This window comes from Cucurbita moschata, unplaced genomic scaffold, assembly GCF_002738365.1.
Source record: "Cucurbita moschata cultivar Rifu unplaced genomic scaffold, Cmos_1.0 Cmo_Scf00004, whole genome shotgun sequence".
In the NCBI taxonomy this organism is placed as follows: domain Eukaryota; kingdom Viridiplantae; phylum Streptophyta; class Magnoliopsida; order Cucurbitales; family Cucurbitaceae; genus Cucurbita; species Cucurbita moschata.
The window spans coordinates 6,223,549-6,242,875 of record NW_019268520.1 but is presented as its reverse complement, the minus strand read 5'-3'; the positions used below and the strand labels follow the sequence as shown (position 1 = coordinate 6,242,875).

The 19,327-nt window shown below is 37.1% G+C and overlaps 4 protein-coding genes across 14 annotated transcripts; 1 reads left to right on the top strand and 3 right to left on the bottom strand.

The window, feature by feature from the left end:
* Positions 1–402: 402 nt before the first annotated feature.
* LOC111441705 (pentatricopeptide repeat-containing protein At2g32630) lies at positions 403–3,328 on the bottom strand. Of its 4 annotated transcripts, none has more exons than XM_023078793.1 (4): positions 1,529–3,328; positions 1,316–1,441; positions 692–717; positions 403–608 (listed from the first exon to the last, which is right to left on the bottom strand). In XM_023078793.1, exons 1-2 carry the CDS (start codon positions 3,192–3,194, stop codon positions 1,416–1,418), a joined length of 1,692 nt encoding a protein of 563 aa, XP_022934561.1. In that variant the 5' UTR covers positions 3,195–3,328; the 3' UTR covers positions 403–608; positions 692–717; positions 1,316–1,415. The 4 variants fall into 4 exon arrangements, with proteins under 4 accessions (XP_022934561.1, XP_022934563.1, XP_022934562.1 ...); XM_023078795.1 differs by having other exon boundaries at positions 1,791–3,328; XM_023078794.1 differs by having other exon boundaries at positions 1,316–2,964; positions 3,090–3,328.
* Positions 3,329–4,687: 1,359 nt separating this feature from the next.
* Positions 4,688–5,091, top strand: LOC111442348. The gene has a single exon (XM_023079724.1). It carries the CDS (start codon positions 4,879–4,881, stop codon positions 5,089–5,091), a length of 213 nt encoding a protein of 70 aa, XP_022935492.1. The 5' UTR covers positions 4,688–4,878.
* Positions 5,092–7,189: 2,098 nt separating this feature from the next.
* Positions 7,190–12,750, bottom strand: LOC111441926 (cell division control protein 48 homolog E). Its single transcript, XM_023079118.1, has 9 exons — positions 12,541–12,750; positions 12,239–12,404; positions 10,279–10,507; positions 9,207–9,973; positions 8,900–9,121; positions 8,710–8,781; positions 8,327–8,608; positions 7,810–8,169; positions 7,190–7,699 (listed from the first exon to the last, which is right to left on the bottom strand). The coding sequence occupies exons 1-9, from the start codon at positions 12,567–12,569 to the stop codon at positions 7,412–7,414; spliced, it is 2,415 nt and encodes an 804-aa protein (XP_022934886.1). The 5' UTR covers positions 12,570–12,750; the 3' UTR covers positions 7,190–7,411.
* A 608-nt stretch (positions 12,751–13,358) lies between these two features.
* Positions 13,359–18,936, bottom strand: LOC111442291 (TSL-kinase interacting protein 1-like). 8 transcript variants are annotated; one of them, XM_023079627.1, is made up of 15 exons: positions 18,766–18,935; positions 18,546–18,701; positions 17,786–17,989; positions 17,628–17,710; positions 17,506–17,553; positions 17,298–17,407; positions 16,851–16,935; positions 16,466–16,745; positions 16,016–16,153; positions 15,725–15,867; positions 15,401–15,639; positions 14,979–15,318; positions 14,266–14,685; positions 14,009–14,157; positions 13,359–13,939 (listed from the first exon to the last, which is right to left on the bottom strand). In XM_023079627.1, exons 3-15 carry the CDS (start codon positions 17,910–17,912, stop codon positions 13,723–13,725), a joined length of 2,379 nt encoding a protein of 792 aa, XP_022935395.1. In that variant the 5' UTR covers positions 17,913–17,989; positions 18,546–18,701; positions 18,766–18,935; the 3' UTR covers positions 13,359–13,722. The 8 variants fall into 8 exon arrangements, with proteins under 8 accessions (XP_022935395.1, XP_022935397.1, XP_022935396.1 ...); XM_023079629.1 differs by lacking the exon at positions 18,546–18,701 and having other exon boundaries at positions 17,786–17,860; positions 17,940–17,989; XM_023079628.1 differs by lacking the exon at positions 18,546–18,701 and having other exon boundaries at positions 16,016–16,150; positions 18,766–18,936.
* Positions 18,937–19,327: the final 391 nt, after the last annotated feature.

Genomic DNA, 19,327 nt, shown 5'->3' with positions numbered 1-19,327 from the left:
ACCATTTGCTGATAAGACTCGGATATTCAACTCCTCCCAAGTCATACTTCATGTCTATTGCGATTGCATGATACATATGAGAAAATAAAATGAAAATGAAAATTACATAAAGAAGAAAATAACATTACCGATTTGGATGTATGGCAAAACCCCTCGCTTTGACTGCCAAAGCTGAGGCAGCAAAGCGGCCACGGATGCCACCAGAAAGTGATAATGTAAGTCGGATGGGACATAATTTGAAAACCCTCTCCCTCTGGAATACCATGTACCATGTGTAACCGCTCAAGTCCACCGCTAGCATTCCACACTCTTATAAAACATGCTTTCTACTCTCCAACCGATGTGGGATCTCACACCATGCCAACTCTAACTCAAGAGGGAAGTGCTCGGTGGGAAGATCAAATATATGTGTGGGAAGATCAAATGGTCAAGGAATAAACATAGATGACATGCGTATATAAATAACGATTATACCATCAAATTTTCTGCCGGGAAAGTCATTGCGAAGATTAAGCATATGGAATACTGCTTAAAGATCGGTAAGAAACTTGAGCACCTTTCTTGGATAATCACTGTCCAACCGTTACTTGGTTGACAACATATCGTGGCTACAAAAGTTCGCACAAAATTCATTACAAGTTATAGATGCAAAACCTCAAGCTCAATAAAAAAAAAATCCAAAAATTCTCACCAATTCATTGGTCACGAAACATATTCCTGCAAAATAAACAGAGATATCCAAATCAGCAACCCAACATGGTTAACACATCGTAAAAGAATGGTAGGACAGAAGGCATACTGGCTCGGAACTACAGAATATAATTGAATGAAAAGCGGACAGAACAAACAATACACAAACTACCAATTCCATCATCAAACCAAAGATATTGTGTGGGCAATGCTCCTTAAATCAACCCATCATAGATGCTCCTATGTGGCTAGGCCATAACTCCAAATTATTGGAACATGATTCTTTTTTGATAAGTATCCATTTGACTAATTGAGAAGACAAGTTACTGTCAGAACTGCGTTAACGCAGATAATGGATTTCCTATCAGTAGAAACGCACCATCACGAAGAAGGAAGGAAAGAAGGAAAAAGGGCGATGCACTATTGAAATGACAGTTTCATTCCTTCCAAAAAAAGACCACAGGTCACAAAAAGGATCATCCATTAAAGAAATGGCAGTTAATTTCATCCAAGAAAGACCACAGGTTCACAAAACTACAAAACAAACCAGGAAAGTTTGTGTGATCACAATACTTCAATGCCATAAAGAAGGAATCAAAAGCAACAAAGGGGTTTACGAATATACCCAGTCGGTTCAAGTACATTCACACTTCGGTAAATTGTAGCTCAATACACCCAGTCTGGTCAAGTTTCAATTCGGTTGATGACAATTTCCAATCCCGAAACTAAGATCCTGCTCTATGAAGGCTCCCTGTCAAGGAAGAATATATTCTATCATCAGGTTCAATGCCTGCTGCTTTCATTTCATCGTATAATTTAAAAGCTTCATCCGATCTACCATCCTTCGACAACCCAGAGATCAATGCCGTGTAAGTTATCAAATTTCTATTTAGCCCTCGCTGTGGCATTTCATTAAACAGTTCAAGTGCCGTATCCAAATTCCCACGAACACATTCCCCATTTATAAGTGATGAATATGTAAATGTGTCTGCCATTAACCCCCTTTCTTGCATCTCATCTCTCAGCTTGTATGCCTCCTCCATCTTTCCCTTCTTCCCATATCCATCAATGAAAGTATTGTACGTAACAACATTAGGTACCTTGCCCTTCGTCTCCATTTCCTTCAACAGCCTCTTTGCTTCTGCAAAATTCCCTTCTTTGCAGTAAATGTCAATCAAAGTACTGAAGCTCACTGCATTTGGAGCCACTCCCCTTTCTTCCATTGTGAGCAATAAACTCCTTGCTTCGTCTCGCCGATTCGACCTACAAAATCCACTGGCAATTATGTTATAAGTAAACACATCAATCTTGAACCCTTTTTGCTGCATGATATCCTGCAGCCTTAGAGCTTCGTCAAGCATCCCTTTTTTGCAGTACCCATCTATCAACGTATTGAATATAACTTGATTTACATCAATCCCTTTACTTTGCATGTCATTTACCAGCATCTCAGCTGCCTCCATCTCCCCTGCCTTGCAGGCACCATTTATAAGAGCACCATAAGTGTAAGCATTTGGAACAAGTCCTCTCTCAGTCATTTCATCAAACAGAGCAAAGGCCCTCTTCATGTTTCCAGAATTACAGTTCCAATTTATAATGGAGGTGTAAACATAAACATCAGGCTCTATACCTCTCTTAAGCATTTCATCGAACACCTTCTCTGCTTCTTCAATTTTCCCACTTCTTGAATACCATTCAATCAAAATTGTATACGTTGTTGCACTATAATCCACGCCATCTTTCACCATCAAACTAAGAATCTCATTTACACAGCTCATATTCCTCCTTTCAATATAAGCATTCAAAAGAGTATTATATGTGACAACATTGGGCTTAAATCCTTTGCCAACAAGTTCATCCATCAAAGCCTTGGCCCTTTCAACCTCCCCTTTTCTACACAACCCATCAACCACAATCGTCAACGAATAAACACTTATTTCCACACCTGAATCGACCATTTGGCGCAAGAATTCCAGAGATAATTCAACATTACCAGACCTCTTTAAAGCAAGCAGAAGGACAAGACAGGATCTCTCCTCAATCTCAAACCCATTCTTTCTCGCATAATCAAAAACTTCCAAAGCCGAATCAAACATTCCGTTATCCACGTATACCCTAAACAGCATATCACAAAATTTATCAACAAACTTTGGCTCACTGAGCTCACCTCCAATCGAAGAAACAATCCGTTCAGTACTGCTGCGAAGATTTCCATCATTGACGATGAAGTTCAACACATTTTTCATTACAGCGAACTTCCGAGCTCGATACAACCTACAAATAAGTATTAAATGTGCCCGAAGATCGGGTTTCTGAGAAGGGTTTTGTCGGAGAAAGTTGAAAAAACTCAAACACGACTGAGTAGGAACGCTTGGATTAGACAAAACCAATTGCGTTACCCGAGAATCAAGATTCGAAAGCAGCGATGGCGTCGTTTTGAAGGGTTTAAGGCCAGATTTCACAATCAGCTTCACAATGTTCGTGGCCATCGCCTGATTCGCCATGGGATGATGGTAGATAGATTTCAATCGATTTCGTGGCTCCTCTTTTGAATATCTTCTGAGATCAAATTTCGGGCAAAAATTTGAAATGAATCTACATAGCACTACTACTGTTCATCAAATTGACAACTTTCCACTCTAAATTATAAATTTGTATTAATTTAGTTTCATAACTTTTTCCTTTTATTTTTCTTTTAATAAATTTGTATTAAGAATCTAATTAATTTTTTTTAATTAAGTAAAATCAGAGACTTTTAAAACATCATTACAGAAGATATTAAATACTATTTGATATATTAAGCCGAATATATAAATTGCGTCAACCACTCTGCAAAAAATAAAATAAAATAATAAATCCAGATATGTCTTTATTTAAAAAAATAATTTTTTTTAATTAAATTATTTATATGATATGAATAATATAAATTATTTATATTAATACTGACAGAGAAAGTATGGAATTATTTATTTATTATTATTATTTAAAAAAAAAAAAAAAGCATGGGAATTTTACTTTTTTGACCAAAGAGCATTTATTGCAGGGTGGAAAGCCAATAAAATTGAACACGAATGCACGTGTGGCTACAATAATTGTCTTGGCAAGCGTGTACCAATTGAAATTTGTCCATTTTTTTTTAGTTTTTTATCTACACATTTTAGGTTATTTATACATGCACACAATTTCACAATTGTATTTCAATATTATCAAAAATATTTAATGTCGTACATGACAATTTAAGCCGACCGCTAGTCGATATTATCTTCTTTTGACCTTTTCTTTCGAGTTTCCCTTCGAAGTTTTTAAAACGCGGAGATGTTTCCACACTCTAATAGAGAATGTTTTGTTCCCCTTTACAATCAAGGCTGTATCTCACAGTCTACTCCTTTTCGGTCCCAGCGTTCTTGTTGGCACTCGTTCCTCTCTTCAATCAATGTAGGACACTAGATGGTGTGCCAGCGTCCTCGTGTGCCAATTGAGAATGTGGGCCACAAAAGGGGTAGATTGTGAGATTCCTCATTCATTGAAGAGTGGAACAAACATTCATTAGAAAGGTGTGGAAACCTCGTAATGATGTTACTTACAATTATTATAGATTGTCACAACGGCCAATTAAGATCATGACGAGTGATCGATTTGGCCAAACAACCCTTATCAAAATCTGAATAGTCCATAGCTCCTCCAACCGACCTTGTCAGTATATCGTGAGAGAGGTCTCGAGTACAAAAATTAATGGCTCATTGGGAGTGATTTGAAAAATTATATAAGGACACAAGCGTTTAATGATTGATGAAGAAGGGGAGGGAGGGGAGGGAGTGGGGCCATTGGCAGCTGAGCTTCCAGCTAGAACCTTGTAGAGGAAACAAAAAAGAGGGCCATTGGCCCAATATTCTTGCCTTATTTTTCCAACTCACACACACATACACACACACGCACGCACGCACGCACGCACGCACACACACACCCACAGAGACACCTAATTGTTTTATGCCTTTCAATGTCCTCATCGTCCCATCTCCTCTTGCTATAAATTCCACCCTTTTAAGCCCTTAAAACCCAAACTCTTTTGGATCAAAGCGCAGTTGTTTTGAGTTGCTGAGGCAAAAGGTAGGCGTTTTGGGGGCTTTGTGGGGGAATTGGAGGTGACCCAGAACAAAAAGTTGAAAGCTTTGATGCTTTTGGTTGGCGATGAGCAGAGAAAGCAGCAGCAGCAGGAGGTATTGCAGAGGGGGAAATGGTGATATCAATAATAATAATGATAATGGGTTTGAAGGTGGCGGTGGGTGCAAGTCTTTTGGTGAGAAGTGTACCAATTTGGTGAAGAAACAGAGGACTAAATTTTATATTCTTAGAAGGTGCATTGCTATGCTTGTGTGTTGGAGAGACAGAGGGGAGTCTTGATATCTTTTTATTATATTCTTTTACTTCATTTATAGATTGAATAAGATATATATATATATATATATATATATATATATATATATATTTTGTAAGCTTGGTATGTGTATGATATTTTATTTTAGACTATAGTTTTGAATGATTATTATTCTTTTTATATCATTGATTTTTGGGTATATTCTTATATGGGGTTTACTTTTCATTATATTTTTCAAATGGGTTCTTTTTGGATCCCCGTTTTGGATCTAGAAAATGGGTCTTTTTGCCGTCTTTGTTCATACTTTTGTTCAAAATGTTCATATGATCTCTCTCTCAGTCTCTCCTTTAGTCTTTCTCGTTCGTTCAACCTAAAACACGTGAAGATTCAAACATTAGGCTTTGAGAAATGGTCGTTTTCGTGTATGCTTCTCTCACTCTCTTTTCTCCTCTTCTTCCCGTAGGTTCGTTGTCGCTTTGCTCTCTTCATTTCTTCCTATCGTTTCATCTCTCAAAATTATTTAGAATAACAAATTTTTTTTAGAAACGTTGCATTACCATGTAGTTGTCATCTACGATATTAGATGTACGAAAAAAAAATTTCCTTTATTCTTTCATTGTTAGATGAATACGGATGGACATCAATTTTATAATGCTATTATGAACCAATGCAAATTGATTGATTTGATTTGAAATGTATATATACTGAAGTATGATGGCAAACACTTTTGTTCCCTCAAACCCATCAGCCACCATATCCCATCTCTGCCTAACTTAATTTTTTTAAAAGCAACGTCCACGTGTTGTTCTAAAACTTAGGGTTAAAATATATGATATCATACTATTGTAGAGATGGAAAGAGATACTCGAAAATAGGATTTTCGAGAATATTATAAAGATGGAAAAAGAGACTCGAAAATAGGGTTTTTGGGAATATTATAGAGATGGAAAGAGATACTCGAGAATAGAGTCGAGAATAGGGTTTTGGTGAGAGAGATGGGAGTAGTGTGTACGGTTTCTCTCCTGTTTGGCTGAGACATCCTCTGGTGTGGCCTTCTAAAAAGCACATCCACCACACATTCCCTCTTTTTTTTTCTTTATTATTATTATTATTTCATATCTTTGTTGGGGTCCCATTCCAATTCTCCATCATGTTTTTCCCTCTCCTTAAAACCCTCCTCTTTTCCTTACCACTTTTTCTCCCTCTTTCTTTTAATATTACTTTTTCAAGAGCTTCCCCTAAACCCTTTCTAGCTAAATCATTCATTCCCACGCCCGAATTGTATAGTTAGAGTTGTCCTATCGAGAGTGTTGTTCAAGCATACAAATCTGGATTTTGAATCACACTAAAACCCACCACGCTTATACCGCACCATGCATATAGAAAGAAAGAATAGACTCTACTAAAAAAAACAATCAATTCCTAAACTATTTTTAATGGTACTATGGCAACAAATGGGTCTACAAATCAACTAAAAGCAACTCCAAACTTAAGGAAAAATACGTTTCACTGATCCAACCAAATGAATGCAAAGCCTAATTGCTTGCTGCACTTCGGGTGAATCACATCCTTTCAATGAAAATTATAGTTAAATAATAGAGTAAGATAAAAGAAAATCAGACTCCAACGAAAATAAATAAAGGGGGGAAAGTGGGGAAATGAAAATAGGGTTAGTAGCAATCTGGTGAATGAAAGAGGGACCATATGTAAGATGAACACGTGCAATCTGCAAACGTTGAAAAATAAAAAACCCTAAAAGAGGAATTTTTATATAATTGAGGATCAAAGCTACAACTGGTGACAATGTTGTTATACGTACGAACCAAGCTTGGCTTTTTCTAGTGCTCATGCACGTGTGCTTACACATAAAATGTCCCCACCCTCTTTTTTTTAAATTGTTGTGATATTCCTTTACATCATTTTTCAAATACAATCTTTATATTATATAATTATACCTCATGTTCTACAGAAGTTGAATGGTTAAATCCATTTACCCAGAAATTCTGGGAAATGAGGTAAGCACATTTTGGTGTCTCGAGTTCTGCTTTGTTTTGGGCACACAAATCAATGGATTTGATCATTCAATCTTGCATGCTCAATTTTCAAGCCTCAACAAAGATGGTATATCAAGAATGATGTAAATGATAATCTTAATCAAATAGAATCTTTTCAGTTTTTTGTGTAACCCATAACAAAATTATGGATAAACAAAATGATTTCTTTCCCTCCAATGGTTCGGATTCACGACTCTGTCCAATCAAAGGTGATCCACATGATGAAGCTTTTACCAAGTTATATCATGCTATCAAGTCTAAGCATAAATGGGGTTGGAGCCTAAATGACGTACTAGTTATAGAGGTCATCTTCATCAGCCCCACCAGCAGAGGTTGCAAATGGGTCAGATGCAGTTGATCCCGAGCTCTGCTCGAACCTGAATTCGGCTCCAAACCCTCTCGACTGCTGAAGTGTTTGTGCAAATGCCTGGTATTTGCGGATGTCCGCGTCGCTGACACTCCTTCGGGCATACTTCATGGATTCCTCAAAGTGAGCAGCCTTGATCTCGGCGACTTCGTCATCGGCATCCTCCTCCATGGCCTCAGGGTTCTCACTTTTCCTCCTCTCCTTTTCGATGTCCTGCAAAAAGCATCGATAATGATCACTACTGCTGGCTTTTGGGGGTGTGGGGGAGGGGTTGGACTGCAAGCATAAAGAATAAGAAGTCTGTTTGAAAGTAAGAGAAAGACCTTCTCGATGTTCTCTCTGATAGCATATTTGCAGGCACGCTGACAGATTTCTGTAATATCAGCACCACTGAAACCTTGAGTGTACTTGGCAAGGGCTCTGAGTTCAACATCTTTTGAAATGGGAGATTTCCTCAAGCAAGCCTTGAAAATTTGAAGACGAGATTCTTCGTCGGGGAGAGGAATATAAATCAACTGATCGAGACGCCCAGGACGTAAAAGAGCAGGATCTATAATGTCTGGTCTGTTGGTGGCACCAATGATGAAAACAGTTTTCTTTGCTGACATTCCATCCATTTCTGTAAGAAGTTGGTTCAGTACACGATCAGCAGCACCTCCAGCATCCCCAACACTGCTACCTCTCTGCAAGTAATTGAAATGGAAAAGAAAAGGTCTAAGAACCCGGCAAAGGAAACTAAGCTAATATTTGCATATATCCATATGACTGCTAGATTATTCCTTCTGTTAAATACTAAACAGAAAAATGAAAAGATCTTCATCCATAAACAACGCAACGCACTTGGGTAGCAATTGAGTCGAGTTCATCAAAGAACAAGACACAAGGAGCGGACTGGCGAGCCTTGTCAAAGATTTCGCGAACATTGGCCTCACTCTCTCCAAACCACATAGTGAGCAACTCTGGGCCCTTAACGCTAATGAAGTTTGCTTGACATTCATTTGCAATGGCCTTTGCCAGAAGAGTCTTTCCACATCCAGGAGGGCCATAGAAAAGAACTCCTTTGGATGGCGACATCCCAAATTTCTCAAATTTCTCAGGATGTTCAACTGGATACTGGACCGTCTGCATAAAAGCAACAAAAAGTGAACAACAAAGATTATCCATGGGAAAATTAGAAGGGTTCAGAGAAGTATTGGGCAATACAAAAAATGTTATTGGTTTACCTCTTGAAGCTCCCTCTTAACATTCTCAAGACCTCCAATATCCTCCCATGAAACATTAGGTACTTCAACAACCTGATCAACAAAGCTCAAGCCATTAGGGTACATCCAAAGGAACGGTCTGAAGGGTGGGTGAAATGCAAATACATTAGCAGCACTGGCAGTCGTTTGAATATAAATGAGTACTACTTACCGTTTCACGAAGAGCTGATGGGTTGCTGGTTCCAAGAGCAGTCTGAAAATGCTCATTTGTAACTGCCATTGAGTTGAGTATCTCAGCATCTATTGAGTCATCCTCCAAGTCAATTACATCCATCTTCTCTCTAATGCATTGAAGAGCAGCCTCAGTACAGAGAGCTGCCAGATCAGCCCCAACATAGCCATGCGTATCTTTAGAAATCCTCTCCAAATCAACCTAAATAATGCAGATTCACAGATTTCGATTAACTCTTAGTTATCACTAAAAAGAAAAGGAAGAAGTAAATTATTGGGGAACTGACTTCTTCAGCGAGTTTCATGTTTTTAGTATGAATTCGTAGAACTTCTAGACGCCCAACTTCATCAGGAACACCGATGTCTATTTCCCTATCAAATCTTCCAAATCGTCTCAGAGCTGGGTCGATGCTGTTGGGTCGATTTGTCGCCCCAATGACAATGACATGTGCACGAGACTTTAATCCATCCATGAGGGTCAGTAGCTGCGAGACAATCCTTCGCTCAACTTCCCCATTGGTCTTCTCTCGTTTGGGAGCAATCGAATCAATTTCATCAATAAAGATAATAGATGGTGCATTTTTCTCTGCTTCCTCAAAAGCTTTTCGGAGGTTACTTTCACTTTCACCGGCTAACTTTGACATGATCTCTGGTCCATTAATACAGAAGAAAAATGCACCAGTTTCATTGGCAACAGCACGTGCAATCAAAGTCTTCCCAGACCCAGGGGGTCCATATAACAAAATTCCCTTGGGTGGCTTCACACCGATTGACTTAAATAGTTGTGGATGCCTCAGCGGCAGCTCGACCAGTTCACGAATCTGAGCCATTTGCTTCCTAACACCACCAACGTCATCATAACCAACTTCATCTAATCTATCCTCATCCTCCCTTTTCACAGGCTCCCCGTCACAAAAGATCTCAGTGTCTGGGGCTACCACGCAGTATTCAGCAGGATCAGTCTCAATAACCTTGAACTCTACACTCCTCATCCCCCCTCTCACAAGAAAGAGGTCACCCTTCCTCAAAGGGCGATATGCCTCCAAGAAATAGGCTGCAAATAGAAGATAGTTGGACAGTCTTGAAATGATATATTACAATATTGTGAAGTTAGACAAAAAAGCAGACATGCTATTAGTGATATTCCAAATATGCATATTAGAGCACTGAAGTACTGGTTGAAATCAGAAAGCTCAATCATGCATGCATGTGCCACCAACAGATAAATGAAATGCATGAAGCCCACAAAAATGTTCTGAAAATTCTTATGCGCATGGGAGAGAAGAGAGAAGAAATAGGATGTCAAACAAATGAATCCGGCACCGGTATGAATTATGAAGTTAAAAATAGGAAACTTACGTTTCAAATAAGCGTCAAAAAGATTTCCAGTAACCCCTTCAATAGTATCATCCACTGGAAGAATATGTACACGCTTTCCATATTTAACATCAGCACATTGGTGAACAGAGATAACATCACCAAGCCTAACCCTAAGATTGCTTCTCACGACCTTGTTCATTCTTATTTTAGGTTCATCACATGTATCATCAGCAAGAGCAATGCAGATCGTGTCTTTCCTCTTCTTACCCTGAATCCCAAACACAATGTAAAAATTTATAGAAAATAAGAATAACTGGGAATTAGTAATCGCAGGTCCCTCACATTAAAAAAAGAGGGGGAAAAAAAATCATAAATCTCCAACATGCATCTACTTTTAAATCTAGAATGAATGTTGCAGCAAGTTGAATATAAAGACAGGCAACGAGGTATACATATATATATATATATTTTCGTACAAGTGGGAGTAACAAGTGAGAGTATGGGGATTTTTCTGTTCAGAAGGTTCCAATATATTATTACCATAGGGTCGGCTTAAAAACGCTTGTAACTTTCACCCCAACCGAAGACATGCAGGACATGATGAAAAGATAGAACCCTGCCCTTATGGATTGTGTTCCCTCACTCTAGGCTACCAATAATGGACCAAAAGAACAAGGAAGAGTGGTGCTCTAAGAAGTGGATACGGAACAAGACACCGCTAAAATCTATGACACAGCCACAAGGACATATTTATTAAGTTATACATTTTAAGAAATAAAGAAGAATATTTAAAGTCAATAAGTTTATACATTTACATGCATAAAAAATGAATTGATATATTTCATTCCCAAAATTTATCAATTTTTTCCTATATTATTATTTGTGCCTATTTATTATGCTTAAACAAGTGTTTAATACTTGCCAATTGATTTTTGTATCCACATTCACTCTTACAACTAGTATTTAACACATACCTATTGTGCTAACAAGTGTCTGAGCGTCCAACACATGTTGTACACGAACCCATGAGCCACGTACCTCTTAGGCAGTGTAAATATGCTTGAAAATGAAGTAGCTTATGACTAACACGTTACAGCATACAAACAAGTCCCAAGTTTCTCTCTTTTATTAATCTTAGTTTCACATTTCCAAGTACCTAGTGTTTGCTAAATCATAAGAGTAGAAATCTAAAATGCAAATTTAAAACCAATAACAGCTTTATAATGTAGTTAAGCCATCCTGAATCATAGAAAACCTGAAACATTTAAAAGACATTATCTTTTCATAGCAATTCGAAAAGCCAAGAAACAGTGATCGATGATGAGATGAGCTAAAAGTAAAAGTCAAAAAAATTATTAATAATTGGACACATCTTCGACATTCCACAATTTCGCTAAAACATCCTCAACTTTTCCAATATATTTAATATTTCCACCATTCTTCAACTTATTTTATGTCTCTATCTGAAACAATCAGGAGAATTTAGCATGTCCCACTTACTGATAACTACCTTAGATTTAGTGCAAAACATCCAATATCCAATATCATAGAGATGAAATAACGACTTTCACAAACTCTTTGAAAATGTTTCAGATAGAAGACCCTGCGGAGAACCCACAAACAATTGATTGAATTGAAATATGTTAAGACTCAGTACTCGCATTCACAACTATTAGCAACCTCGAGAAGAACTCGCATACTAAAATGGAGGAAAAGTAAAGGGACTGCTATGTATATGATTAAATTTCACTATCTAGAATAAGAAGCCCAAAAGAAACAAACTAAGATTCCCCATCCGGAACGAAAATAGTAAATCCAGATCCTAGGGTACTCAACAAGCTTAAAACCTCAAACAATAAAAGAGAAATTCCCAAATCCATATGGAATAAACAACCGGAAGAAGAAGAAAAATTCCAATAAATCAGAAAAATTTGCAAGGAATCCGAGGTAAACAGCTAATCGAATGAGAATCATCAAACAAAATGCGCGGAAGACCTACCTTAATGAGGATCGTATCCCCACGGAAGAGTTGAAGCTTCTCCATGGTATCAGGATGAAGAGCGACCACCGAGTTATCATCATTGATAGCTTCATCGACAACAAGTCGATTTGGGGCCTTCTTCCGCTCCAAAATGGCGGTGCTGAAGTCCCTCTTCGTACCCTTGCTGGAGAAACACAAAACTGGCCTCAAATTTCAAGGAGATCATAAACAAACACAAGAGGAAAAGTAGCATTTCAATGAGAACTAAATCCTAGAAGATAATGCGGATCTGGGAATAGAAAGGGAAAAAAGGGGCTTACGAGTCAGACGATTCGGGTTGATTAGCCATAATCAGCAGAAACCGAGGGGCAGGCAAAGAGAATCAGAAGGAGAAAACTTCCTCCGAACTTGCGATACTGAGAATTTGGGTGAATGCTCAGACGATTTGCGATATTTGTAGCAGAAGAAGAAAGATTTCGGCCTTTTCTTGTTCGGAAAGAAAGGTTTTTGATATCTACACCGAACGGTTAATTAAACTGTTCATCTAAATATTTTAAGAATATACATTTGAGTTGTTAAGTATAACAAAATATTTAATAATGATAATTATTAAATTAGGGCAATTATCATATCTTCTTCAAGATTCACATCTTTGGAACTTAAAAATAAAAAAAAACAAAAAAAAAAAACTAAATTTTCCCTTCTACCAAAAATATAGTTTAAATATTATAATTTATTAACTCCAAACTATTTATAATTTTTTTTAATCAAATTATAAGTATGAAATTCCAACTTAATTTATAATTTAATAAAAAAGAGCTAGAAATATATATATATATATTTTTTTTTTTGCAAGTTCAAAATGTGAGACATATTGTTCATTTGAAATGTCAATAAATTTAAATAAATTAAAGGGCAAATATGGATGATAAAATATATATTATGTATCGTTAAAAGGATCTTGAATTTTCAAAAATACATATATTAAATTTGTTGAGATATCTACCACAAGAAAAAAATAATAATTTAGACCATGAAATACTATATCTATATCTATTAACATTGTTTTAAATTTTAAAATTTCAAATTAAAAATCTAATCTCAATCCGAGTACAGAAAAATGAAAAATCCATAGCAGGATCTTAAAAGAAGAACAATTTGAAATTTTGTGAGTTGGGTTGAAGATGTTCTTTCTCATCAGCTTTAACTGTGTACAATTTACAGGAACCGAACACACAGCCCTCATTAAGAACACAAGAAAAAACGTTAGAAATTATGTAGATTTTCCTTTTCCATGTCTATTTTGTACAGAAGCAAAGAAATTTTTAGATACAAATCCAAGATTGTGAACTACTTACGTGGGCAGCACTGAGCTTTGGCCATGGCTGAATTCTGGATCCAAGATTACAGAATTGCTTCTTTTCTTTACTAATTTCTGGATTCGAAGACGAACACCTTCGCTTCCATCTTTAAAAAAATCTTATGAGGAGGCTTTCTGGAGATCAACTGTTGAATGCTGATGGTTCTTTCTTGTCGAACCCGAAAAAGGAGCAACTTTGAAATGCATCCAAGCTGCTTGCTATCAAACGGTTTAAGCTGCTAAGGCTGTCCCCTAAAATTAGTTCCTCGTTATGGTACTTGTTAGTCTGTGGAAAATCCAAATCCAACGGGCCTAGAGAATCGGGCTGAGAATAGAAAACAAAACATAAGTTATCTTTATTCTGTATTCAAGACTCTGCAAGACAATCACAATTCCACAAAATCATGTGAATGTTAATACAACCGCGAGATTTCTCGAACATAAACGAACATACCCAATAAATGTCTGCTAGTTCGTCGATATTGTTTGTCTCCGAGATCTGTGGATTAGCCTGACACTCGTCCTTCGGATCTCCTTGAATGTGATCCTCACTTGGGCTCTCTGATCTAGGTAAATCCTGTGTAATCAAATTGAACATATTAGAACTAGATCCACTTCCAAGCAATCATTTTCATTCACCAGCTGAGGTTATGTTGTTTATACAAGGCATTTGCCAAATACCTACTTCAGTCATGTGGCTGGATCCCATGGAGTTGGTTCTAGCAATATGTTCGCAAGCTCGGACAGATGAGAATGTGAACGAACTAGAAACATCGTGAAGGATGACTGGATTCTTTTGAAATGAGAAGGCATCGCATGTCTCTTCGGCATCAAATATGGAGGATGCATGAGACAGCAAAGTTGGATGAGAAACTGCCTTATTTTGCTGTCTGGATACATGAGCAGCAATTGCAGCATCAAATGAGTCACAGCTGAATGGGATCTGCTGAAGACATTGGGTGCCTTCGGCAAGAGGAGCGACATCGCAGTTGGCATCCACATCCTGAGAAACTCCTGAAAGTAGGTCTCCAATGCTTATGTTTGTAAGGCTGTCAGCCCATTCCCCAGCTGATAAGGAAGTCCCATTGCTTGACTTCAGGTCATCCTAGTTATTCAAAGATGAAACAGTCAATTCAAAAAAAAAAAACCAAGCTTTGTCGACAAAAAATGAAGAGATACAAGGGGAATACGAAAAGAACCAACCCCAAAAGGAGCCAAACTAAAGTAATACATATAAGGCAGCTAATTATTTAACAGTTTATTAGAACAGTGATCATCAGTGAGAAAAGTACAGAGCAAGCAACTTTTTGACATCAGAACATCAGTTAGATGACAGTACAATACCGTTTATAAACAGAATATTGTCAACCAAAAATAGTTAAGAGAGAAGAAAAATACCACATCCTCAGATCGGTGGATGATAGTTGTATCAGTAACATTCTTTTTATCCCACGACATATTTAGGGCAGGATTAGAGGACCTTGGAAGATCATCATTTGGACGTGCGGATATGGACCTCTCTGTCTCACTGGGCGCAGTAGGAGTTGACATATTTTTACTCAATGTACCTACTTCATTCTTATTAAAGTTCACAGGTTGAGCATCAATTGATGCTACATCCACAATTCTTCCCTCAATATCCCTGGAATCCATGACATGATCATCTTGAATGCAGTATGCTGGTACGGAAGTCTGTAATTCAATAGACCCATGTTCTGCGTTGGAACACCAACCATACCTTCAAAAAGATTTCAGGTCAGTTATGTTGTTAGTCGCTTATCTTTTTAAGTAGAATGCGAAAAGGGAAAAAACAACTAAACCTTAAACGAAAAACTTGGGGCCTTCCAATTGTTGCATAGACATCACCGGCACTCTCAAAAGAGTCTTGTGACCATCTCTGACAATCTGCCAGGCTTTTCCTCTGGATACTGTATGGAAAAAGCATAAGCTCTCCATGAGCAGCACTTGAGTTACCCCATTTACGACTTAGATGCTCTAAAACTGATGAAATTTTCTTGCGAGTACTGAGAGTAAGCTCCAAATGTGGATTATGTTTATCCTGAACCAAAAAACGACCCCAACATTGTTGTAACCTCAAAATGCTTAACATATAAACTGATTGATGTAATCTCTATTAGTCTCACCAATTCCAAGGCTCTTCGAGTACCATCATCAACTGGGAATAGCTGAAGCTTCAGCTTTGTAGAAGCAACATCAATCAAGGAATTTGGCTGAAGAGAAGGCAATAGAAGCAAGGGGCTCCCAGCAGGATCAGTATTCTTTTTCCCTGGAAAAAATTTGAGAGCAGCTAGTCACAACAGTGAAGAGATTTAACACAATTTCCTTATCCTTTAACGCAGGGATAGATTTTGCAGGCTACCTTTCATATAGAGTTTATAACAATTTAAAAAGAAAATTAAAAGTAGATGAGTTACCTAGAGTATTTTGGTCACGTAAAACATTCTTATCAGTGACAGTGCGCTCTAAATGCTCAGCAGCATCAGCAACCAAAGAAACACCTGCTATTGCAGCTTTTTCCCATTTTTTATATGCAGCTGATGACACACCTCCTTCTAAAAGTACAAATATCCAATGTATAAATATTCTCTTGCTTAACATTAATTGTGCAACTCCAAATACATAGGAAGTTAAACATCTTTTACCCTTTTGATAAAATACATAACATCTTATTTTCATCTTCTCAACAGTTATTTTCCTATAAAAATCCATTTTTGGATCAATTTACTAACCAGATCTTAGATAGCACGTTCAAAAAACTGGACAAAGGAAATAGCTAAGAAAAGGAGAAATTTAATAGAAAACATATTAATGTACTGAATCTTTTAGAATAAACCAACATAACCCTCTCGGAGAAGAGCTCGCACCTGATTTTCTTCTCTGCCTCGATGGTTTGAGGACTGTGGGATATCCACCATTGTTTCCACGGTTAATACCAACATTCAAATTGCGTTTTGACACAGTTTTTCTAGGGCCCAATTTTGGAATGTTTTGAGTGTCAACTAAAACTAACTTAACTGCAAGCCCATCATGCCCTAAAGCTCTACTCTGATTTGAGACACCATTGGCTATTGGTGGAAGGCAGTTTTCTCCCTGCAATGGACGTTTTCTTACGTTCTTCTTCCGATCTTTCAAAAGTCGATGCTCCTTCATGTAAAAGTGAGTTGGTCAGTTCATCAGCACATGAAGAAGAAGAGTTTCAATCATAGAAAGGCACCAAAGGATGGGATGGATTAGATAGTTCTGACTAACCAAGGCTTCAACAAAAATCTTGAAACGCCGTGGTTTCAGGTGAAGTTTTGAAGCTTTGCAACTATATTTTTCCAGTAACGACCACCTGTTGGACATGCCAAATATAGTGAGAAAAATCACATCCATGTTATACCATTTTTCTCAAAATAGATAGCTTTCTTATATTATATGTAAATTAGTTAGACTGAACAATGAAAATTATAACAACTCGTTAAATTAACACACAAATAACAAATTCCCTCAAGTATTAGTCTGACTTCTCCAGATGCAAAAAGGCCAACATTCTCAACAATGATGCCATATGACATTATGGCAGAATCCAAACTAATTTTCATAACTTTTCACACATAAACCCAGCAATCAATCAAATGAAAATAACCACCCACATTTGGAAAGCATAGGTAAGATTGAAGGAATGGCAACAGAATAACTAGTAATAATTATTACCATCGAAGCATTGCAGCATTAGTATCCTTAGAGTTTTTTGCATCCAGACATAACCCAGGAGCCAACAGCTTATTCATACGCCTTACTAGACGGTAATAATAATGTCTGACCTGTTGAAAAAAAATTGAAGAATATATATACATAAGAAGGGATTAGAGTACAAGTCCAATGATTAACTTTCCAACAGAAGACCGTCTATAACAAGCACCTGGTCCTTGTTTTTGCTTTGGACATGACAAGTGATCTTTTCAAAATTCTGCACAGAAAATATGAAGCAGTCAGGAGGCATCCACAATAACAAATATGCAAAGTAAGGCGACATCTACATGCCTTGCCAACTTGCCGTAATGCAGTGAAGAAACTTTCCTCCTCTTCACGTGTCCAAGCAGCCCATTGTCGAGTAGGCCTTTTGGCTGCATGAACCAATAAAGAATAATTAGAGGCAGGAAATTTGTTAGATGTAGAATGTAAAAGAAAAAGACAAGTACCAGGTGGTGGTTCTATAACATGATCAGGAGTTGATGCTGCAATGCCTTGATCTCCAACATGAGCAACGAAAGTCTCTGAATGATGATGTGTCTCAGAGTTGGAGGAGACAATTGAATCTGTCTGCATTTTATATTTTTTAATGAACTTATTTACTCTTGTCCTTCATCGACTTCCGAATGATGCTCCTAAGCATCAGAAACCAACTGCAACAATGGGTAATCATTTCAAAGTCAAGAGGAATCAGATATTTTCTTATAGACAAAGGGATTGAAAAGAGATAACTCATTCGAGAAAGAATGGCACTCATAAATAGAATGTCTTTATCCAATCTAATCATTTATATGCATCAGGAGAATCCCCTCAAAAATGTTAACAACGGTAGAGTTTTCTACAGGGCTTCACGCTCCCAATAATTAAGAACAAAAGTAGAACATACAGAGTAGTTTCCTGCGTTCATCAATTCATAGATCATCAAATAGAATAAACTGGAACAATTAAGTACAACAGAACTCATGATTACTCATATATAGCCTTTGCAAGCATCCCTATTTATCCAAAATCCTGTCGCACAAAAATGCTAACAAAACCTAATTGCAGTAATTCAATCAAATACCTACCCCAAATAAACTTATAACTCACATACTAAAATTGAGTAAATAACCGAACTTCGGATAGAAACTCATTATTGCCAGGCAGCTGAGAACGTCATCTGTTTCAAATCGCTTAACCCGAAATTAAATCCGAATAACGATCACTCACCTAAACCTTTCATGAAACAACTCATTAATCAAATTGCGTTAAAATTCCTCTAAACCAAACTCCTTACAGATAATTGAAAATAAAGATTCTAATAATCTCCTCTCCATTTTAGGTCCCCAGAGATGATTTAGGGTTTCGAACTGCACCCATGGTCAACTGAAAAAAAAAAACTCCAGAAAATCAACAAACGAAACGAAATTGTACACAAAACTGACAATACCTGAGAAAGATCGAGAAATCGAACAATCTGTAACGCCAAAAAGCTTCGAATATTAGACGAAAACGATGAGAACCGGAGAAAATTTTCCGACAGCCGTCTACAGTTGAGGGATGAGAAAGAACAAAAGAAAAATAAAAAATAAAAAAATAAAATAAAAATTACTTCGTGAAAAGGGAAAAGGGGGAAAAACAAATTATTAAAAAAAATGTGTAATTCCTGAAAATGCTAAAAAGAAACAATTTGTGAATTTGTGAATTTGTGATACCTGACCTCAACTAAACATTTACTTCCCTCGTTTATTTTATTGACAAAAGAGAAAATATCTAAAATATTACTTAACCTTATAATAATAATAATAAAATATATATTCCATTTTCTAATTAAATATACACATATTACTTAAAAGACGGCAAATTGTGGATCTAGACATATAAAAAGCCTTTTGTTCTTTGACCCGTTACGTATCGTCGTCAGCCTCATAATTTTAAAACGCATCTATTAGGAATCGGTTTCCACACCCTTGTATGTTTCGTTCCCCTCTCCAACCGATGTGAGATTTCAC